Source organism: Penicillium psychrosexuale (genome assembly GCF_028828465.1).
Source record: "Penicillium psychrosexuale strain IBT 29551 chromosome Unknown utg000004l, whole genome shotgun sequence".
Taxonomy (NCBI): Eukaryota; Fungi; Ascomycota; class Eurotiomycetes; order Eurotiales; family Aspergillaceae; genus Penicillium; species Penicillium psychrosexuale.
Window position 1 is genome coordinate 1472320 of NW_026643189.1, and position 17988 is coordinate 1490307.

Here is a 17988-nt window from a genome sequence, read left to right on the forward strand (position 1 = left end):
TGGAAAAAACACCAAGACGATCAGATTTATAAATGAATCAATGATATAGGCAACCGCACTCACGTCATGTCCATTCAAGTGAACAGTATGGGGCACCTGGCGCTCCATTGATTAGTCATGATTTGATTAGTCATTTTTCTTGGCAGCCGCCCGGGCATCTATATCTGGCAGGTGCGATCCTAAACGAAGTCAACATGAATGAGTCTACAATAAATTCATGTAGCCACATATGTATATAAGAGAAAAGAAAGAGGGACGGGAAAAGCAGGTGAATATTAAGTCTATATCGCAACAAAACCTAGGATGTTCTAAATCATAGTGGGAGTCTGTCTCTCAAATCCTCCATTCTTTGATCAGCAGCTTCGCCTCTCAAGAGCCGACCAATCTCTCTTTCTGCCTCAGCCGAAGTATTAGAGTCATCCTTCCGCTTGACATTGCCAAACAGACATTGCCAAAGGTCATCCTTCTTCACCATCTCACCCACGTCGCCGCGTTGCATCAGGTTTGCGAGAGTGGCATCTTCTAGTTCCATCGAGTTGGCAGATTCAATAGCCGCTTCAGTAACACTATCGCCGTCAGCAGGAGATGTCAAGAGTGCTGTTTTGACTTGCTTCTCTTTCTCCATGATGTGGGCCAGGCGTCGGGTTACTGAGATCTCATAGATGGATTCTTCCACCGTGCCGGAGATAAGGTACATCCATACTGTTGTTGGTCTATTTTGGCCAATGCGATGCACTCGAGCAATTGCCTGGAGCTCGATGGCAGTGTTGATGAGTGGCTCGCATAGAAAGACATGGGTTGCAACGGTCAAATTCAGTCCGGATGATTGTGCTTTGCCATGCAAACAAAAGCACTCAATCTAGATTATAAATAGTCAGCGTACTGCGTCCAATGAGGGATGGCCGAGGTTGCTTACAGCCGGGTCTGTTTTGAATTTCTCAATGCCACCCGGAGAGTCAATACTGGTGCTGACTATTCCAGAGCTTTGGAATACGCTTTGTAACCTCGACAAGAAATTCCCGTATTGAGAGAAAATGACCGATTTTGCGCCAGGGTCGTGTTCCCGCAGCCATAGGATGTGTTGAGCTAAAGTGTCCATCTTTGTCCCGTAAGATTCCTCCAACTCAATTTTCTTGATCTCATTGAGATGGCCGGAGCTGATGTCACTGTAGATCGCATTCTCGGAATGACCCTCATGGTCTAATTCGACAAATGTCTTTTCCTCTTGTACAACTAGCTCCTGTGGCTTGTAGGTGATCTGATGGAGATCATTACGCACCAATTTCCTCTTGCACATCGGGCAATTTTTGTGTTGAGCCCACCATAGTCGCAAGCAGATAGTACAGTATTTGTGACCGCACACAGTCAACACACCTGCACCAAAAGGTCAGTCTGCGTGTGAATTAAATCCAGACAATACTCACCAACTTCGAAGGTCGATTGGCAGATAATGCATTCTCGAACATTACTGTCAGAGCTAGCATCATCTCTTAGGTGAAGGAGATATCTTGCTTTAGACTTGAGAGAAGCAATCTTTGCTTCGATAATACCCTCTTGCTCCAACATCAGGGTAAAAGAAGATTCATCTAGCGGCTTGCCTGCACTTTCCTCATCGTATGGGGCCACCGTATCCGAAATCTGCTGCATGTGACGATAATACTCCAGTCGATTGTTCATGGTATCGCGGAAAGTTGCAATTTCTCTACTCATTTTGACCGATACTTTCAGTTGCTCAGCGATCATTTGACCGGCGTTTTTCAGAACCATTTCGACGATCTTATGTTCAGCACGAGCACGCGAATTGCCCGAAGTGGCTTGCCACTCCAGCGATGTTATAAGTTTGCGAAGCTCACTGACAATACCGCGGAGCGATCCAAGATCAGGATCAGGCATAAGCTGACTGCGAGTTTCCATGATCTTCAGAAATAGTTGCGGAGAGGGCCCCTCACCTCGTTGGGCCTGGACGATTCCGGCTTTGGTTTCGTGGGAAATGAGAGTATTCTTTTGACCAGTGAGAGCGTCATGACGGTCGCTGTACATTGACCTCAAAGCCTCCATGTAGACATACATCTCATCTTGATGTCTTGTTGACCGCTCATACTCATCACCCTCTAGCTTTGCTTCTTCTTCCTGGTCAATAAGCGCCTGAGAGACCAGTCCGACCATGACATCTCGCCATTTCTTGTATTGCTCAGCATGCTTGTTAAGAGCGTCACAAAGATCTTCAAATTTGGTGAGCAGATTGTATGACTCGATTCCTTTGCTGTAGAGATGGGGAACCATTTTCGGGATGATCACAAATTTCTTGTCTCGTGCCTTAATCTTGATTTCTTTCATGTAGCGCTCGACTTTCCGGGAGATATCAGTCAACATCTCTTTCCGAATGGCTTTTGCAGCCTCATAGGACTCATCTTCAAGTTTCTCAAGCGCTCTAAACTCATCCGAATCTGGCTGTGTTAAATTTGTATCGCTCTTGATTTGGTAATATGCGTTCGCAGTGAAGAACACTGCAATATGCTGGACCTCGAGTGCAGCTCGAAGCTTCAGTCGACACTGACCGAGGCGGCTGTTCTTGTCTGCCTCTTCGTCCTCTTCGTCCTCATCCTCATCCTGAATATCCTGGTCTTTGTCATCGGCAGCGCCTTTGGTCTTCACTAGGCGCAGTTGCTCTCTGCTGTCTTCAACTAGCCGAGTGGCATAGTTCAATACTTCCTGCCAAATGACGAGGGCTTCTTGGCGGCGTTTTGCATTTTCTAGAAGCTGGCCTCGTCGAAGCTGAGATAACAGGAGCGATCGTTCTTCCGTACGTATAGCCGCCTCGTTGGCCTCAGTCATGGCTTCTAGAACGTGAGCCACAGTTCGCAAAGAGCCGGAGCCTAACATTCGATGTTGAGGCAGAAAAACGTCAGGATAGAGGCACGATTGGCGGAGTCTTGTTAGCCAGGTACGCATTTTTTCGACAATTACAGGGTCTTCGGGGTCCCAATTGCCTCCAAGGGGGGCTCCCGAGGCGTCCAAACCGCATTCTTCACACATTTTCTCAAAAAGCTGACCGTACCTCTGTTCTTCTACAGCTGGAAAGGGAGTAGTGATCACAATGCGCTTTTGAGGTGGTAGGCGAATCTCATCCAATAGCTGACCTTTGCTATGCCGAAGAGCGATTGTGTTGATGATTTTTGCCAAGACTGGCCCGAAAAACAGACACAACCGTTTCCACAAAGGGGCGGAGAAGCAGAAAGGCTCATAATGAAGAAAGATTAAGAGACCAAACAGGTCGTCTATGTCTCTGCGCAGTGGGGTACCAGTCACAACCCAAGCATTCTCTCGAGGGATCAAGCGAGCTACTTTCGCTGCATTGCTGACTCCACTCTCAATCATCTGAGCCTCATCCAGACATACACGCCACCATGAGAGGCGAATGAGGGGTGTCCTCCTCTGTTCAAATCGCTTTTCGTGCCGTAGAGCTCGCTGTGGAGCTTCATTCGCATAGTAAATTTCTTTCGCGATGACATTGTAGGTGGTCAGAACAACATCGGACTTGGCAAGCTCTTTGACCATCATATCGTCAGTTGCTTCTCTCCAATGCTTGATGCCAGTGTAATGATGAACACGAAGAGTGGGAGCATGATCTTTCAACTCTTGTTTCCATTGTTCAAGAATCGCGGGTGGTGTGATGATCAAAGTGGCACCAATATGTTTCAACCCGTCGGGATCAGCTTCGACATGTTCTTCTCGCTTATTCAGACTTATCAACGCAATCACTTCGACTGTTTTGCCCAGCCCCATTTCCTCTGCCAGTATTCCGCCTTTCAGATTATCTGCGGCATCGCGCCACTCGGAAAGATCCGTTGTCAGAACCATGAAAAGATGACTGAAGTAGTAGACCTGTCCATCGGCATCTCTTGTGGAATTGAAAGACACTGGAAGGTCACTTTTTGGACGTTCTCTAACGGGAATTATTTCACCGTTTGGCCCGACTTCTCTTCCTTCTCTTTGTAAAAGCCAGCGAACAGCTCTTCTCTGGAATGGGAATAGCTTGCATTTCAAATCAGGGCATATGATATTAGTCGAACTTTCCGTAGCCTTGGGAACGTGAACATTCTTGTAGAATTCTCGGGGAGACCATTTTTGGACGGTTCCGAGCATTTCATCGCGTGATTTGCGCAGGTCTGTCAACACAGACGGGCGAACACATTTTTCCTGCAGCACATATCTTGTAAAGGCTTCCAGGTCTGCTTTCCCCAAGCGGTTCAAACCCGGTGCTTTAATAGAATCCCTCCAAAGAACAACCGTCTCGAGAGTAAAGCTTGCTCCATCTGGTAAGGCACGTAGGTGCGCCTGGTAGCAGGAAGTAGGTACATCTTTGAAGAACTGATCCACGTGAGCAAGTTTGCTGGCGGCCTGAAGTTCCCTGAGGAGATCAAATAGCCTCAAATCCTTGCACGGATATAATAGCAATTTTTCTTCATCGAGACTAGATAGTTCCAGCTCCATACAATTGGGACCGCCATCGGCCGACTCTGGCTGTGGCGTAGTGTCCGGATCTTCATCGAGAAACTGAACGCTTCGAACATTTATGAGTATTGGAACGCGGGAGGTGGAGAAATTTGGGGCGTGAGGCCTTTTGTATTCGTGCCTGCTGGGTTTCTGCAGAGGGTAACGGATTAGTTGTTTTGCTTCAGAGCGGGATGTGGCAAACTACTATGCAGATTGTCAACCGTGCTAATGGAATGTAGCCCAGAGGTACTCCTGTCATCGACACCCCATTTTCTTGTGTCAGACTCCTTGAGCCGCCCCGCTTGGTCGTCTTGCGCCGCTTGGTGGGACGGTCATCGCATTGCTGGAAGAGGGGGTATAGAGACTCGAGAGTCGCGTCTAGAATAACAATATGTCAGTGCTTTGATTTCGTCAAGACAACCAGGAAACATGATTGATACCTGGTAGTGTGATATCTTCTGCAACGACACTCATTTTGAAGACACAGCCTATCCTGTCGCCACAATGAAGCGTTGACAAGAAGAGAGAACTTTACATATGTATCGGATAATGCCTGGCACTTGAGACCTTTCCCCTTCCATTTTAGTGCTCACCTCTTGCCGCTTTTTGATCACTGAGTAAAACTGAGCACGTCTCTGAGTATCCTGACTTGATCACGAGCCATTACATAATCAACTGATCTGCTCACTGAGCATCACCTGATCATCCCGTGAGCACCCTGATCCACTCACTGGTCATCATCTGAGCACTGTGATTTGATCACTGAGTGCTCACCGACCGACAGCTGGTCGAATGTAACATTCGATCAGCTGTAAGCCCAGTGCTCACTGAGTGTACTATTATTGTCGCGCCGGCGACCTAAGCCTTCCTCAGTCGGACACTTGCACCTGCCTCATTCCTCGAGGAAAGAGCGCCCGGTACACCTGGCCACAACAGCTCCCACCCCGTAAGTACTAACACTCTTACAAAACACCACTTCTACAGAGCACCGCTGACAGAAACATGAGCGATCCAGACGCAGACCGCGCCGCTATGCCGCCGCCACCATCCCCCGTGAGAGACCGCCAGCGCCGCGAGCCCCGCTCGCCCAAAACTCCCCAAACCCCTACTAGGGCGATTTCATTGCCAGCATCGGAGTCGTCAAGATCCGCTTCACAAGCCTGGAGTCACAGTTCTGGCGTACTCTCGGTCGCCACTAAACTGGAGCTCATTCGAATTTCAGGAAAAAACTGTTGGGCCTGCACCTCGGCCGACCCCCAAGCCTGCCATGTGTTCGGAAAAAGAGACACCCAAGTGAGTGTCGCTGGCGCTAACTACTCGAGTAGTATGTGGCCAACAATTACTGTGTAGGACAACCTCTGGGCCCACTTGGGCCTTATCAACTATTCCCTCAGGTCATTATCAAACGCGATTCTGCTCTGTGGCTCGTGTCATGGGCAATTTGTTAGAGATAATGACCCGGGTTTCCTTCTTGTTCCGACTGACTTGGATTTCTTTATCGAATTTGAGAAAGCCGACAGAATCCGAAGACAGGCGGGTAGATGGCCTCCCGGCCGACAAATGCCAACAAGTGGCATGTACAAAGAACACCTCGAGAGCTCGGGCAAGGGGGATGCGGGGTATACCCCAATGTTTCTGAAACATTACCTACTTGCAGGGTCTGGAGTGACCCCTGAAATGCTCCGATTGACAGCACCCAAGTACTGGCAAGGGGCACCGGCCGCAGCACTGCGGCGCTGCATCATGGCCCTCGGGAGTGGCAGAATCGTGGCTCTCGGCCACCAAGTTACACAACTTGAGACGCTGAGAAATCTTTATTTCTCTCCCATTGAAGGAGCGTCGGCAATCAATGTCCATAGTTGCGATCTGGAGCCCCAGCTAGACCCTCCACAGTTCCAAGATCAACCGGCCCAAAACCCTGATTTGGAAGAACCCAAATCCGAACCAGACTCCGAAGACCAAGACTCTGACCCCGAGTCCGACCATGATACCTACGGGCCCCACTCAAAAGATCCGGATTTCAATCCAAACAGACGGCATGATAACCGGAAGCGACAGGGAAAGGGTAGGAACCAGCAGGGCTCTAGGAAACAGGCGAAGCATGCACCAGGTGCGACCAGAACCAATGCTACCGGGGAGAATTGGGCCTTAGGCCCCAGCGCAACAACGCAGGATGCCATATTGCGCTATTCTCCAATCTTCGCCCGCGGATAGAGCCATCCGCCTCCCTCCTCCCTCCCACAGTCATCCGCCTCCCTCTCACTGCCATCCGCCTCCCAATGTCATCTGCGCACCTAATGTCATCCGCAGCCCACTGTCATCCACCTCCCACTGTCAGCCGTCTCCCACTGGTATACGCAGCCCCTGTTATCCATATCACAATATTATCCGCAGTCTATGTTGTCCGCAGCCCATGTTATCCGCAGCCTATGTTATCCAGACGGATTTCTGACTTGCTTTTTGCTAGTTGATCTCATGGGAATGAGTATGAGCAGTGGTCAGGCTTCAAATTGAATTTGTTTCGGGGCAGACTAGTGTCTACCCCGCACTTTTTGCAAGTGGAGAACATACTTGTAACTTAGTAAATTATACTAATTGGAACCCTAAACCACTGTATCACCGTCGGATCGGAACTGACCGATAAGAAGGTCAAGCAGCCGAGGCCGTCGCGTTGATAACTCCCTCTTTCATTCCTGTGTTGTAAATTAGGAACAAGCTCACCAGTTCGGAGGATAGTATCACGGGCTGCTGCCCGAAGTGACTCAAGTGAAGTCACGACTATTCCGTGCCTGAGGCACCCAGGAGAATACAGCCGGACGATACCTGAGGCGGAAGACACCTGAGGCATGCGGAAGGATGCGGCCGGATTATATAACAGACGGCTGTGTAACTAACTAACTAACTAGTTATGATGATCATAAATGTATAAGGTAAAAGGCGCTTGGATAGAAGACATGTTGATTATTACATGCTAATGCTGCCATACGGTTTACTTTTATATCTGAGATCTTAAGCTCGAGCCGCTCTGGATTGAAAGGAAGATGGAAGCAATACCATGAAATGGATGGCGCTCTCTACTCCGCCCTGCGCCCTTTCGTCATGACGTATGTCCTTGATAAGATGTAGTACTCCAAAAATTGAGGGCAGCAGCAATGCTATCAACGAACTAAGTATCATAGTATAGACGACCCTGTGGGGACTAATCCCTTCTGGGTATAGTCTGGGTTGGGCTGAGTATATCAGTGTTGCTCACTGATTGGACACTGAGTATCACTGAGTATGATCACTGATCTGAGTCCGTGCTGACATCTACTCAGTGAGCCTGAGCCTGAGCACCCTTATAAAAGCGGCGGCAGATCAAATAGGAAAGCCCCACACGCTAGGGAAAATCCGGTACGTATAGGTATATATGGGGCTCATCTTATCGCAATCACGGGAAGATAAGACCTGTGGACCAGGAGCAAACCTTATCGTCGGTTAAACATAACTCCGACTCAATGAAGTATAGGATGACTAAGCGGCCATGTGATCCATTTAAAAGCATTCTTGATACTAGGTAGTCACCCTATGGTGTTTACTCCTAGTGATGACTCTGCTCTTACACCTGTTTCGCTGTCGGTGCCCCCGCTGTTCCCGTTGCAGAGTCCCCTCTTCACTATTTAGTTAATTAGAGATCACCTAATCTATCATAAGTGCTGAACGTGGAAGGACTGTGTTGGACTAATACTAGAAATTGGCAGGTGTAGTGTAGGCTGAAAAGGTAAAATGGATGTAATTGTTAAGATGAGCGAAAAGTTTATAGATTAATCCACCGTGAGCAACAGTGCAAGATCCTCCTATCCTCATTTTTGACGAGGACACGGTCATTCAAAATTTCGGAACCTTGGAATCGGACGAGGCTTCGCAACCTTTTCGTACATTCCCATAAACCGCAAAAGAGTCTCCTCCTCGTCCGCCTGGGCCACTAGACATAAACCGAACGGCCGGTCATTATAGCGAAGCTGGCCTACCGGGACTGTTGCGATAGGATACCCTGATCTTATTAGCAACGATGATTCAAATGGACGCTTGATGAGCTATTACCTGCAGCAGATGCATAACGACATAACGGGGAGTCTCCCGGAGCTGCCAGGATATTGATTTTCTCCTTGTCAAATAGGTCATCCAGAATGTCTCTCGCGGCCTTACGAAGGTCGTTTTTCAGTTCATCCACTTTTCCTTCTTCTTCAGTAGTGTTCATTGCCCCTTCCAAATCATTCTGCTCGACAAATGCTGTGTTGTATTAGTAGCTATCCACTGTAGGATCGTGTCCTTTCGTCAACTTACGAGCTGGAAGGGCTTTTCCGCTGTTTTCGTTGTTGAACTTCACGATATCTGCAACGCTTGTTACAGAGCACTCATCAAATGAGCGAATAAATCTAGGGATGCAGATATTCTTGAAGTCCCAATCTAGAAGTGGTTAGCCATCCTAACTTCCTCCGATACTGGAGCAACCCACATGCAATTGGCAATATAGTATTCGGTAAGACCGAGGGATCCTTGCAATGGATTGGGTATTTAACTGGACAGCCTCCGCTTCGTAGAGCGGAAACTGTCTCTTCATACTCGTCTACCTGAAGGCAACTGTTAGAGCCCTGGACATTGTGATAAAACAAGAGTGACGTACCATTTGCTCTGCTGTACCCTCGTATTGCTTACAATAGTCCGGTGACATGCACCAAATTTTTGGGTCCAGGAAGCTCACAGAAAGACCTTCCCAGAAGCCTGAATGAGGGGAGTTCAACGAGTGGCCGAGTAGAATTTCAGAAAGAACGCGAACATCAGCTGCTGATTTTGCCATAGGACCCGGACTGTCGAAGAACTCCGTCATGGTATATAATCCAGTAGTATCCTGGACTCCGGTAGTAGGCTTGAGTGAATACAGACCGGCGCGTGTTGACGGAGTCACGATGGAACCTATGGTCTCTGTGGCCATGGCAAGAGGACTAAACCCAGCGGCTACAGCGACCGCAGAGCCAGTGGATGAGCCCCCGGGAGTCTGCTTAGTATTAGCACAAAAGAATGGCATCTTTGATTTCCTCTACTCACTGAGTGGCCAAGTATCTTCTCATTATCCCCTATCTTCCCAACATACGGCGACAGAGTCTGACCACCGTGAGCAGACCAACCGGGCATCATCATGGTCATTTTCATACCAGCAAATTCCTAGAACAACGTCAATCCAATAAACTTCCTTATTAAACCGAACATATACTAACAGTCATGTTAGCCTTTCCCAAAATAATCAAGCCAGCATCAATCAGCCGCTGAGTGATAGCTCCGTTCTTTGACGCCTTGGCTCCGACGAACGCATATGACCCAGCTGTGGTGCTCATGCCAAGCTCCGATGCTGTGACAAAGCAATCTTTCAGAACTATGGGAATTCCATGAAAAGAACCCCGGGTTTGTCCTTTCTGGCGCTCCTCATCACGAGCCTTGGCGGTTGCGAAAACTTTGTCCCGTGGGGCAGGAGAGATTAGCGCATTGAGTGCAGGCTCATAGCGATCTATTTGTGTCAAATACTCTTCCACAATCTGAGCGCTCGTGGTCTTGTTCTCTTCGAGTAGACGCTGCAGGTCGACCGCATTGGTCGTGAGGACATTGAAGGTCATTTCTGCGCTGGGGAACTTGAGATTCAGGTGAGGGGTAAAATTAGTTACTAGTGCCTTTGTTGGTGATATTCATTTTAGCATAGTGTGAGCACGTATATATAGATACTGCTGCCTGATTGCGGAGCGAAGCGAAGCAATTATATCCCAGTATTTATTCTAGTAGCCTAAGGGTAGTTACTGATAACATATGACTACTTCGAGATTCCGAAACGTTCACCCGTTGTCACCGATGGAGGCAACATCTTTGTATCAAAGCCGCTTGAGAAAGCAACTCATCTAGCTCCCACATTGTAGCCTGCAACTGTGTGGATAGCAAGTGGTGGAACTTAGTGGCTAAAGTAGGACACAGCAATTGATCAAGTCCCAGGCACCAGAAATGGGACTGGAATTTTCTTTCAACATACTAGTAGGGATCTTTCGATCTGAGGCGCTGGCCCCGCACGGGAGCCCGATGGACGACACCTTGAGGATCGTTGAATTTACATTAACTAGTTAATTGAGTATCATTGACAGACTACACATAGAATATGAGGACCTGTAGAATTGACGACGAAAATGACCGCTTTCAACGCTAGAAAAGGATACGATTGTCACGCCGCTTGACCAAAAATTTCTCTCGTGTCTGATCAGATATATAAGACCTTTTGATGCCTAGAGTCAGTGCCAATACAACCAAATCAGGAAATAATAGGATATTTGAGCAGGTACCAGATGAAAGGAAGTTGAATATAGACTCGAAAATTAGCCCGCTACGTAACTGCATACATGGAGCAACCAACTAGGAACTCGCCTAGATATTACTCCGTAAATTGGCGAATCCAAAACCAGAATATGCAGTCACAATTAGATAAGAATCTTGAAAATATGTTACTATTCCTGTCTATGAACCATAATAACCGGTTGGGGCAGTAATGAGTATGACGATTAAGAATGACGTCGTGCTATGTTAGACAGCGTTCAACCTCAACATAAATAGTGCCTGTTTCCGGCGATATAGAACTTTTCCTATACTCAGCAAACCAAGCAAAACTTACTACAATCTTAACCCAATTTTTATCTTCTAATCTTCTATCTTCAATATGGATACCGTCAAGGTTGGTGGATTTTCTCACACCTACCCTAACACAAACTCACATGGATACAGAACGCCGCCAACTATGTTGCCGAGACCGTGCAGGGAACTGGCGCTGAGGCTTCCAAGGAGACCAACAAGCAAGTCGCAAAGGATGACGATGCCAAGCTGAGCACTCGTGCCGCCGCTGCGAAGGATGCTCTTGTCGACAAGAAGGACGAGAAGTCTCACGATGTTAAGGCCGATGTTCACAAGGGTAAGTTCATACACCTGATACCTCCATAGTCAGTTACTTACAATTTTGCAGAACAAGTTAAGCATCAAAACTAAGGGATATTGTTTGGTATGGGTCGATGTTACAGTACCAATTGCTCTCCCCTAATCCCGCGGGTCGGGTACGAGGCATATGTTCATAGTAGTAGAAGAATACGCTTGTTTTTGAGTGGAGGATGCTGTTCCGCCAATCACATTAAATGAACACCCTACTTATTTCATTTCAACGAATTGGTGCTTTAATAACCGGCTGCAAGTTATTTTCTTGCCCGAACTTCAGCTTTCACCACTATAGGATTTATACTATTTGTACTAGGTGTCTATTCTTATTTATTCTACTGATAGCTTGGAAAGCATGGTTGAAGATGCATGTCGGCAGTTGATCGTTTACCAATATAATTCTCTTCAAACAGTCTTCACACAATATATTTCTATGTGTTGCGGGCTTATTGCTCGCGTCTTAAAATCTATATCGATGATACCTATTTTGAATTCGGCTTATTATTTCGCGAGTGAAACTCACGTTCCTAGGATTATATCCGGCCCAAGGATCTATAGTATGGTTTCTAGGCACGCTCTTGGTCGTTCCTAGGAATCAAACTCGTAGTATTTCTAGAATGTACGATCATTGGATCGCACATCTTAAAGATCGATCGATTAGTGGTCATCTGGACAAGTAGGATAGCTTATGACATAATGTCTATAACGGCCTTTCAGTATCCCTTGGCAGTTATATGGTTCGATGACATCATGGAAAAATCCGATCTACCGCCAAGAGCCATCGGGCTGCAGAAACTCCCATTGGACACTGCCTTGGAAATCACCTCGGGCTCTCTTGCTGTGTACCGAATTTGATATTATTTCTAACCCCTTAGAAAGATGTTCTCCTCCAAGCGCCTGTCCGCTGGATTTTCACTATGGCCGCGCTCGAAGGTGCTGCTGTCCAGTCACACTATAGATTGGCCCAGGAACGGGAATTCTACAAGTAAGACCTTTTTCATCCTGGATCGCGTCTCCTTGTCCTCCACAGGTGATACAGATGACTGACTGATATGGCATTGGGCAGATATGTTCCGCGCGAACTTTCCGTATCGCATTATGCCCCCTTCGACCATGCCAGCGAGAAAACATTCATCCCGCAACCGTCGCGGGATTCGGCCATGACCTCCTTCGCTCAGCTAGGCGCCATGCGTCTAGGCACCCGACGAGCCATGATTTCTCTATTCGATAAAACCCACCAACACGTCGTTGCAGAGGCAACTCGGACCTTGGGACTAATCGGTGGGAGAATCCGAGACGAACACGACCGGCTTCGGCTAGGTTGCTGTGTGCTCCCGAAAGAGAGGGGCATTTGCCAGCACGTTGAAGATTTACCCTCTAAGGAATATTCAGAAGCCGGCGAGGTCCTCGAATCTTGTTCGTTGGTTGTTTTGGATATGACGCAGGACGAACGGTTCAGGTCACATCAACTGCCGCACGCGTTGTCCGATGTGCGCTTCTATGCTGCAGTGCCTATCGTGAGCCCTAAAGGGTTCACGATTGGTGCCTATAGTGTGATGGACCATGAACCAAGGACCTCGGGCCCAGATCAACATGATCTGCAGTTTATGAAGGACATGGCTGCAACAATCATGGAACACCTGGCCATGGATCACTCTACTCGCAAAAGTCGCCAGGCGGAACGGATGATCCTCGGACTAGGAAGTTTCGTTGAGGGCAGGTCGACCCTTCGCGGATCGTGGCGGGAAGCCAATGCACAGTATGCCGCCTCCGAACAGTCCGGGGAGACCACCGAGGGTCAGTTGAATATTCAGCAACAGGGTCTGCAACAGGTCGCCAAGGAAAATAATGAGAAGGACCTTGCCATCCGCCAGCCGTCTAAGGTTCCTACCAATGTTTCCGCGCCCTCATCGAACAGTGATAGCAATACTCGAGGCAGACAACAGCCGAGCGTAGAGGTCAACAAAGCGGATGGGTCGGTTCGAAGCGTCCTTGCGGGCGAAAGTCTACAGGATGACTCTTTTCCGACCGGCGTCAAACACGTTTTCTCGCGCGCGGCCAACTTGATCAGGGAGTCGATTGGAGCCGATGGAGTCATGTTCCTCGATGCGAATAGCGAACGTTTTGGGAGTCTCGTCAAACATAGCCGGAAGGTCTCTGGCCCCAGCTCAAAAACTCCGACATCGAGTAGCGACGAAAGTACTGATTCTGCGTCTTCCCAACGCAACTATACCAAGGGTGACCAGAAGGGTGAGAAGAACAGAAATCTTGTGTCTGAATGCATGGGCTTTTCGAGCTCGAGGGTGTCGAGCATAAACGACCAGGCGAGGGCCGGTCAAGCAGTTGTGGTTCCAGAACCTCTGTTCAGCTCGTTGATCCGGCGATACCCCCACGGTAAGATCTTCACTTACAACGCCAATGGAATGGTTTCCGAAGATAGCGATCCCTCACGGAATCCGTCCGAGCCTGATCACGCCCCGACTTCCGGGGCGCCTCGCTCCAAAGACCAACTCCTCGCCAGTAAACGGCGACGCAAGCCAACATTCCAACAAGATGCCAATAGTCTGATAAAAATCTTCGGTGATGCTAGAAATATTCTGCTTCTACCCATATGGGACTCGGAAAGAAACCGATGGTATGCCGGAACACTGGTGTGGACGAACGATCCGGAGCGCAGTTTCACCATTGAAAATGAGCTCGTGTACATCTCTGCTTTTGTCAATAGTATCATGGCCGAAATTCGTCGACTCGACGTGGAGGTGGCGGACAAGGCTAAAACCAACCTTGTCAGCAGCATCACCCACGAGCTCCGGAACCCACTGCATGGAATCCTGGGCACGGCAGACATTCTGAGTGACACCGCCATGAATGCTCTGCAGCATGGTATGGTCCATACCATCGAGTCGTGTGGTCGCACCCTCCTAGATACCATCAACAGTCTGCTTGATCTCACGTTCATCGACAAGTATCAGAAGAAACGGTCTCGCATGGGTGGGAAGTCGGGAGAGAATCAATCGAGTTTACCGGCCAGTTCGACCAAGGGGGGTCGCGTGCAAAGCAAAGACCGCGGCGAGAATATTTCTTTCTCCCACGTCAAACTGGACGCGATTCTCGAAGAGGTCACGGAGTGTGTGTTCGCTGGATACAGCTTTTACAATCATCCCGAGGCGCCGCCTCCAGCCTTGGCCGACTTTTCCTCGCGGTGGGCTGGTCCAGCGAGCACGTCGGATCAGGTTGGCCCTCGGGCTAGCCAAGTCACGATCATTTTCGACATCCAGCCAGATACAGAATGGGACTTCTGGACACATGCTGGTGCTTGGCGTCGCATCCTGATGAATGTTTTCGGTAATGCGCTCAAGTACACACCCTCAGGCTACATCTACCTTGGGTTGAAGTCATCCCAGAGGGAAGCGCCGAAGGATCAAGGAGAGGAATTTGAGGTTACTCTTACAGTGAAGGACACTGGGAAGGGTATTGGGCCCGAATATTTGCAAAGCGACCTCTTCACTCCGTTTAAGCAAGAGGATTCACTTGCGTCTGGGAGCGGATTAGGACTGAGCATTGTTCGCCAGGCTGTTGGATTGCTCGGCGGCTCAATCGAAATTGAATCCACAAAGGGAGTTGGCACTCAGCTCTCGATTCGGACACCACTCACCCCGTCACCTGGTCCAGACACTTCGTCTACGTCTAGTTCACCACGGAAACATACTCAGGGAAAAACAATCGGACTCCTAGGGTTCGGGTCATCTCTCCGCTCTCAACGAGACACCGTCTTGTACTCATCTTTGGAGCGGCTGTGTCGGGACTGGTTTGATATGGAGGTGACAAGCGTATCTTCCCTAGAGGGCGAACACGTCTCCTTTGACTTTTACTTGGCTGTCCAGACGGAATTAGACTCTGAGCATGTTGAAGGAAGAAACCTGTTCGACTTCAAACCAGGTCTCACCAACGGGGATGGTCGCAGCTCACCGGTTGTGGTAATTTGTCAGTCCCCCGAGGAAGCACACAGAATGTTCGTTGCAGCCAAGAACCGGGGCGAAACACCTCTCTTCGAGTTTATTAGCCAGCCATGTGGACCCCGGAAACTGGCTCGGGCATTGGATATTTGTATAAAACGACAACTCGACCAACAATCTGGTCGGCCTAATACTGATGAGCCGACTCGCTGGGTAGAAATGCCCGAGTCCTCCTATCTACCATTAGACATTACAGCTTGTGATCCACCTAAAGATAGGATGAAGATTGGTAAGCGGCCAACAACGGAGACAATGCGCAGTCCAGAAAGTCAGATTTCTCGATCCCCGTCCCACAAGGGAAATTTGGAAGACGATGCACATGCCGCCCAGCCGACCTCGCCTTCTAAGGTAGAGGCGGAACCAGAGACTCCCGGACCATCCGTCCTTCTGGTTGATGATAATGATGTGAACCGCCAATTGCTTTGTGCCTACACAAAGAAGGACAATCATCATTATATGACAGCCAAGAACGGGGCAGAGGCAGTTGAAGTATATAAAGCACACCATGGAAAGTTTCGGGTTGTTATCATTGGTATGTTCAAAGTTCGAACTTTTCTTTCTTAAATTTGTTTGGTGCTGATGAATTAGACATCTCAATGCCCGTCATGGATGGCCTTGAAGCGTCCCGGCAAATACGTCGCTTAGAGAAAGAGTATCGAGCCAAGATGACTGAATCGGAACAACAAACAATGCCCCCCACAATCATCGCCGCTTTGACTGGGCTCGACAGTGTTGAAGCCCAGAAGGAGGCATTTGGTTCGGGCGTCGACACTTTCCTTGTCAAGCCAGTCAAACGCCCGGAGTTGCAGGCTATTCTACGGCGAATGAACGTAGAGTGAGCTAATTAGCACCACTTTATTTTGTGTCCTCCTCACTTAACTGCTTGAGGCTCAGGCCTTGATGCAAATACAGGCTGTTATCAAGCCGGGGGGAAAAGGTATTACACTAGCAGGCACCCTTTCGGAAAGATAATTCTAATGATCTAGTCTAGCTTTTCTCTCTATGAAGCGAAATTCGATTCCGCCAAGTCAAGAGTGACTAGACGTTACGAAGATCTCCACATTCCGCAAAGGCCTCGATCATTCATCTCGGAACCGACATTCTCAGCATTCTAGATATTTACCCAGAGTTTATCAATATTTTACAGCAACTTGTCAGTTATTCTTTCTCTACCAATTCCAATTCGAACACAAGTTCTCGAAATCCCACAACCATAACAACTAGAATGACTGTATAGATCTCACCGTCGGTTCAATCAACTCAAACCTGCCTTCCCTTGAAGCTAGTGACGACGGCGACAATATATTTGATTACAATGCTATCGTTAGTCTTTCAGTATCTAGAGAGGCAGAATAGAGAAGTAAGAGAAAGCGAGGAAGAGCGAAGTAGGGTTAATGGGGCGCTAACCCAAAAAAGGCAAAACTAACTTGAAAGGCAGTTTACATGGTCAATTTGATACTAACAAGATTAGATCAGCGCGTTGTCAATTCGAAATTGTCCTTAGAACCATTCCGTCACAAAAGAACCGTAATATCTCCGAGAAAGAGATTACCCCTCAGATTACAGCAAGAGGGATCTCAAAGAGCCGTAACCCTCTCATCCTGGCAAAACGGACAGGCAGTGAAGTACTCTGCCATGCCCACCTGGATCTGCCATTTCGCAAAACAAGACAGACAAGAGAAAGACTGAACGATACGAACCCTTGTGGATGCAGACTGGGGCAACCACCTCTGCGAGAGAAGGACGAGATCGGTAGCAAGGCCGGGGGTTTCTTCAAGCAGTTTCTCGAATCCCTTCTTCTCGCGCAGCTCCCTCCGGTGTATCTGACAAACCGCGACCACCACATCCCGAAGACCTCGATCCAACTTGGGTGTTGTTTTGTATGCCTGGAAAGCAGCAATCAAGAATTCAACCGAGTCCCAGTGATCTTGAGCGAGAGTGACGAATGTTAGCTTTGCTTGAACTTTGAGATATTCCACCTCGAATTTGTCGGCAATGGAGTATACTTTGACGTTGAACAACAGGGGGCACATTTGGTGCTCGGGTTCGTTGATGTCGTAGTGTAGTCCGTAGAAGGAGCGTATCATGGCTTCCACGACGCGTGGATGCTCGTCCTTGATTTCGAATACATGAGCCCCCTCGTCACTCTCCTGTATCATCAAAGTCAGCTGGGCGCGTGGATAATGAATGGCTTGGGCCTTGGGAAAACATACACTGGAAAGATCAGCGAAATGTCTGCAGAAAGTCTCAGATCTGCTGCAGACTACGATTCGGTGCACGCTCAAAACTTGGTCAGCGGTGTAGATTGTGAGATCGGAGAAGATGCCTGTACGGTGAAAACTGTCTTCTGTCAGTTCCCTCATTCATACAATGTGTAGACTCAAGAACTTACTTTCCAAGTCGATGGACAAACCGATCAGTACCCTCGACGCTGCTGGAAGTGAGTTCCATCGCAAAGGCGTGTTGTGGAAAGATTTGA

General features: G+C 48.5%; 6 protein-coding genes across 6 annotated transcripts; 3 read left to right on the forward strand and 3 right to left on the reverse strand.

Moving 5' to 3' along the window:
* Positions 1–313: 313 nt before the first annotated feature.
* N7518_006369 (uncharacterized protein) lies at positions 314–4971 on the reverse strand (the record flags this gene model as incomplete). The annotated part of the gene is made up of 5 exons (XM_057187296.1): positions 314–859; positions 884–1374; positions 1425–4647; positions 4703–4875; positions 4938–4971. 5 exons carry the CDS (start codon positions 4969–4971, stop codon positions 314–316), a joined length of 4467 nt encoding a protein of 1488 aa, XP_057038999.1.
* A 528-nt stretch (positions 4972–5499) lies between these two features.
* On the forward strand, positions 5500–6711 carry N7518_006370 (uncharacterized protein; the record flags this gene model as incomplete). Its single annotated transcript, XM_057187297.1, has 2 exons — positions 5500–5790; positions 5848–6711. The coding sequence occupies 2 exons, from the start codon at positions 5500–5502 to the stop codon at positions 6709–6711; spliced, it is 1155 nt and encodes a 384-aa protein (XP_057039000.1).
* A 1649-nt stretch (positions 6712–8360) lies between these two features.
* N7518_006371 (amidase signature enzyme) lies at positions 8361–10148 on the reverse strand (the record flags this gene model as incomplete). The annotated part of the gene is made up of 7 exons (XM_057187298.1): positions 8361–8530; positions 8581–8769; positions 8824–8946; positions 8996–9110; positions 9164–9535; positions 9586–9702; positions 9756–10148. The coding sequence occupies 7 exons, from the start codon at positions 10146–10148 to the stop codon at positions 8361–8363; spliced, it is 1479 nt and encodes a 492-aa protein (XP_057039001.1).
* A 1079-nt stretch (positions 10149–11227) lies between these two features.
* Positions 11228–11550, forward strand: N7518_006372 (uncharacterized protein; the record flags this gene model as incomplete). Its single annotated transcript, XM_057187299.1, has 3 exons — positions 11228–11242; positions 11293–11476; positions 11528–11550. The coding sequence occupies 3 exons, from the start codon at positions 11228–11230 to the stop codon at positions 11548–11550; spliced, it is 222 nt and encodes a 73-aa protein (XP_057039002.1).
* An 860-nt stretch (positions 11551–12410) lies between these two features.
* N7518_006373 (hybrid sensor histidine kinase/response regulator) lies at positions 12411–16348 on the forward strand (the record flags this gene model as incomplete). The annotated part of the gene is made up of 3 exons (XM_057187300.1): positions 12411–12478; positions 12560–16041; positions 16098–16348. 3 exons carry the CDS (start codon positions 12411–12413, stop codon positions 16346–16348), a joined length of 3801 nt encoding a protein of 1266 aa, XP_057039003.1.
* Positions 16349–17086: 738 nt separating this feature from the next.
* On the reverse strand, positions 17087–17960 carry N7518_006374 (BTB/POZ domain-containing protein; the record flags this gene model as incomplete). The annotated part of the gene is made up of 3 exons (XM_057187301.1): positions 17087–17659; positions 17723–17849; positions 17902–17960. The coding sequence occupies 3 exons, from the start codon at positions 17958–17960 to the stop codon at positions 17087–17089; spliced, it is 759 nt and encodes a 252-aa protein (XP_057039004.1).
* Between the last annotated feature and the right edge of the window lie 28 nt (positions 17961–17988).